The 4,965-nt window shown below is 36.2% G+C and overlaps 1 protein-coding gene across 1 annotated transcript; it reads left to right on the plus strand.

Moving 5' to 3' along the window:
* Positions 1-689: 689 nt before the first annotated feature.
* Positions 690-4,208, plus strand: snrpd2 (small nuclear ribonucleoprotein D2 polypeptide). Its single transcript, XM_061720262.1, has 3 exons — positions 690-799; positions 2,174-2,353; positions 3,799-4,208. Coding segments are annotated over exons 1-3 (357 nt in total). The 5' UTR covers positions 690-797; the 3' UTR covers positions 3,974-4,208.
* Positions 4,209-4,965: the final 757 nt, after the last annotated feature.

Genomic DNA, 4,965 nt, shown 5'->3' on the forward strand with positions numbered 1-4,965 from the left:
GAAAAATGTGTGAATCATTTTTAAAGCCTTTCAGGTTGGATCCACTTTTACAAAAGAATCTACCCTCGTGTACACAATATACAAACGTGCTTGCACATTAAACATAATAATATGATATTGAAACAGAGGTATATTGTTTAAAATAACCACTGAATGAATGAATGAATGAATGAATGAATGAATGGTTTATTTCGGACAGAATACATCGAGACATTTACATGTTCATTTCACAAATAAAATAAAAGGTAAATAGAAAAAAGGAGTAGGCTGAAGCCAAGGGCTTATTATGGCCTATCCTGTGCAGTGTGTATCATTCACACAATATGGCATCCGGTGGATGATAATACACAAATAAGAAATGAAATATATAAAAAGAAAACAAAGAGAAACTGCCATTGCATTATGTTATATAAAAATTGTAATACCAATAATGCAAAAAGGGGTATATAGTGGTGCTATTTTCATGTTAATCTATAATAGGCTATACCAACATAATTAACAGATTTCTTTATAACTGTTTATCGTTTTATATTTATATTTAAACATTTTTTTGAAAACATAAATTGAGGTACACATTCTTAAATCCTTATCACAGCAATTCCACAATTTGACACCTTTCACGGAAACACAGTTTTCTTCTTCTTTTTCTTCTCCACTCACCCGGAAGTGATAACCACACCGAGGAGCGCGCTGAGCATGACCCGGAAGTAGTTTCCAAACACACTCGTTTCTCTGACGAAGACGGAGCACACGCGTTCATCACCGCCTCAAAACGCTGTTTTCATCGACAACAAACCATGTTAGTATGTTGGATAATTCTCCAGTGTTTAGCTCTGTCTCTGGTCTCGCAGGTTGAGCAGCTGAACGGCGGGGTTTTGCTCTGAAGAGGAAGCTAATCCAGTTAGCCTGGTCCCGTTCGCACGAGTTCTTGTGTTGCGGTTTCTTACATTAGTGTAATTTTAGTTACTAACTTCGCTCCAGTGGCGGCACCGCAACTGCCAAATACGTCTGAAAAGCGAAATGGAGTTAGTGTGGAGTCTGGCTCAGCAGTGATAGAGACATGCTAACTGCTAATGAGAAACAAAGAGATGTTTTAATATTCACAATAAAACTATTATCTTCTTTGTTTAACAATACGATACTTCGTGCGTTTTCTTTTCGTGTATTAGTGGTATTTATTGCCTTTTTTGTTCCACGTTTGCTCATTAGTTGCCGTCCCGGGACAATATGCGTTTTGTTAGTATTTAATCATAATTTGTATAAAAATATAAGCATCACAGATACGACTATAATGCACGATGGGTTTCTATTTAACATATGTTTTTTAATTATTATTTAATATTTCTATTTAGCAGAAGTGCAGCCGTGTCATATTGACACTAAAGAAGTTGCAGGTAGCATATACAGGACTGTCTCAGAAAATTTGAATATTGTGATAATTTACTTTCTGTAATGCAATTACAAAAACAAAAATGTCATACATTCTGGATTCATTACAAATCAACTGAAATATTGCAAGCCGTTTTTTATTTTAATATTGCTGATCATGGTTTACAGTTTAAGATTAAGATTCCCAGAATATTCTAATTTTTTTTGATAGGATATTTGAGTTTTCTTAAGCTGTAAGCCATGATCAGCAATATTAAAATAATAAAAGGCTTGCAATATTTCAGTTGATTTGTAATGAATCCAGAATGTATGACATTTTTGTTTTTGTAATTGCATTACAGAGAATCACAATATTCAAATTTTCTGAGACAGTCCTGTAATGATGCGTTCAGGATCCTCCTTAAGCTTCCAAGATGGACAAGTGCAAGCACTTTATTTGTTAATTGTTATGTTCACCTTCCATGCTCTGCTGAGGAATTTTGTTTAAATTTATGTGTCGACTCCATGAGTCAGAAAAGTGTCTAATAACTGCATTCACTAACATCAAACAAAGTGATACAAGGTTCACGTCTGGACTATGGAAACATTGGAACAGATGTTTGCATGTATTTTAATGTGTGACCTGTAATTTCTATGTATTTTATATGGAACCTTTTGAGTCTGTAATAAAGTATTCATTCATTCATTGTGATAGAGATGGATAACACACGCACATTTTTACCTGCATGTTTCTTTGTGAAGTCAATTCTTTGTTAACTCAATGATCATTTGGTTTAATTTCCAGGAGTCTGTTAACAAAACCAAAGTCAGAGATGACTCCCGAAGAGCTGCAGAAACGGGAGGAGGAGGAGTTCAACACCGGGCCCCTCTCGGTGCTCACCCAGTCGGTCAAGAACAACACGCAAGTCCTCATCAACTGTCGCAACAATAAGAAGCTGCTTGGAAGAGTGAAAGCTTTTGACAGGTACCCACTCAATGTACCCACTTATTACTGAAAAGACATGAGTTTAGACTGGATTATACTTTTCAGGGTTGTTTTTGTGTTCTTCTAAATATGTGTTATGAAATGTATATATATCATGTTGCAATGAGATGGCAAAACAAGAATAATATTGGAGCTAATAATTGCTCATGCAAGTCAGAATTTATCTGACCATACCTGTTTTGTGGTAACAATACTGTTATACAAAATTAGGTTAAAAATGCATTATTTCTTTTCATTAAATTTGCTTGCGTGAAGTAATCAAGTAAAGTGTTTTACCCGCAGTAGATTTCTGTCAGCGTGCTCTTGATTTGAAGAATTGGGGGAAAAGTCTGCACTGTGTAGTCGAGCTTACAGTTGCACAGAGAATGGGATAACGGGGGAAGTTTACATCACTAAAAGCAAATTAGACTTCCAAAATCTCATTCTAATCTAAGCAAATAGGACTGTGTGAATTTTTACTGGAGGCCATGTTTGTCATAGCCACCATATCATTTCATCTTTGTTGCAATATCGTACTGTTTTATAACATTTAATATTAAATGGGATATAGTTGGGGAACAGGGAACACAAAAAGCTGTCTGGAACCAGCTTTTTTGAAAATGAAGAATTCTAATTCTGCTGCACTTGTGCAAGAAATTAATGTTTGTGAAAACACCGTTTGTAGTCTGTGAAGACAGTCATGGGTGAGTGCACATTTTTTGCTTCTGTGCCAACATTTGAAGGTACTTTGAGGGGTATACTATGGCACCAGCTCCGCAGACTCCTGCTTATTGCGAGATTTTGCAAGAGAAACACTTACGATGATATCGAACGTTATTAGGACTGTGACAGGGATCATCGACAATCTGTAAAATTGGTTTATTTATTTTTTGTGCCAGCTTTCCACTTCAGGCTACGTGTGGGCTCAAAAGGCCTAAAAAGGGGTGTAGCACATATCATTTGATGATGCTTCTGCACAAAGTCTACAAGTCTCCTTACACTTTTTACATTGCTAGAGCTGTCACGTGGTGATGGCTGGACATAAGGCCTCTAAACTTTTAATTTACTAGTTTTACTCAAAGTTTGAGTTTCTTGACACTGATCTATAGGGCTTATTTATTTATTCATTCAGTAGTCTCTGATGCACTAATTTACTAATCTGATTTGCATTCAAAACCAGCACTTTGGAACTGATGTGTAATTAAAAAAGAATAAAGTTTTAAGAGAAGGTTACGAGCAATACAATTATGCACGAATAAAATTAAGATAAAAAAAAACATACTGATATCAAGAACTTATTGCATTAAACCAGCGACCTCTAACTGTTTGTGTTACATCATAATATATATATGTATATATATATATGTGTGTATATGTGTGTAATAACATAAACCGTCTTTTTGTTAGTTATATTTTTACGAGCTGTGTCCTTGCTGTCGTTTCAGGCATTGCAACATGGTCTTGGAGAATGTGAAGGAGATGTGGACGGAGGTTCCCAAAAGTGGAAAGGGAAAGAAGAAGTCTAAACCCGTGAATAAAGACCGTTACATTTCTAAAATGTTCCTCAGGGGAGACTCTGTCATCGTTGTGCTTAGAAATCCTCTGATCTCAGGAAAATGAACTCTTTAAATGTGACCCAGCTGAGTGGCTAAGTTTTTTTCTTTCCTTTTTACAATTTGGATTTTGGAGATTTTTGTTTTACTTTGTTGTTTTGATATTTGTTGTGGGATCACCGTGCTTGCTATTGAGATGGAAAACATTGTCAACAGTGTTTCTTATAGACAGTCAGGCTGATATGTTTTCTTTTGCATTGTCTGTCTTTTTCATTTTAATAATAAAATGAATAGATCCAAAAGCGTTGCATGTGTCTGCTTGTATCTTCCCCATCATCATCTTTAATCTTTAGGTTAGTTTACTATTAATGATTAATCACAGTATTTCCTGTCTCTCGTGCAGTGCTCACTGAACCAAACGTATATAAGAACACCTTGGAGAAGTTATTTTGTCTCGGATATTCTTTCCTTCCTCCTCCTTTCACCCTCATCCCCGACACCCTTTCACTCTCCCCTGACAGCTTCTTGGGTGTCAGGCTTGATTTCAGTCAGAAGCGCTCAATATGTGACAAACTGCCGTTTAAAGGTCCACTGCATTATTGATGAGACCAGATGTGCTGACTGTCACTTCACACCCTCATCTCTTCATTTCAAACTGTTCCTCTCTGCCGCTCAGCCCCTCCAGACCACTTTGTTAATTGTCTTAATAGCTCAACAGTGAGTGTCACATTACTTCTTTTGAGCCGTTGGCATCTAACCTCTGCGCTCTGGCCCTCTCAGATTTATTCCTCAAGTGGAAATGAATGTGTTTTATGGTTTTTGACACTCAATTCCTGTTCATTTCTAAAAGGATCTTTATTTCCCCTCTCGTTTTATCTGTAGACTTTACATTTTGAGTGTATCTACAGGTTACCTAGGCTGTAACAACAGTAACTTTATTTTTTTCTTCTCCTTTTAAAAAAAACTGCTGTTATTTAATTAAAATTTTAAAAAGTCACTTTGGCAACACCAAGTACTCATTTGCTGCTTCCACAGGACTGAAGACGGAAAGTTTGAGCA

Source organism: Cololabis saira, chromosome 4, assembly GCF_033807715.1.
Source record: "Cololabis saira isolate AMF1-May2022 chromosome 4, fColSai1.1, whole genome shotgun sequence".
Taxonomy (NCBI): domain Eukaryota; kingdom Metazoa; phylum Chordata; class Actinopteri; order Beloniformes; family Belonidae; genus Cololabis; species Cololabis saira.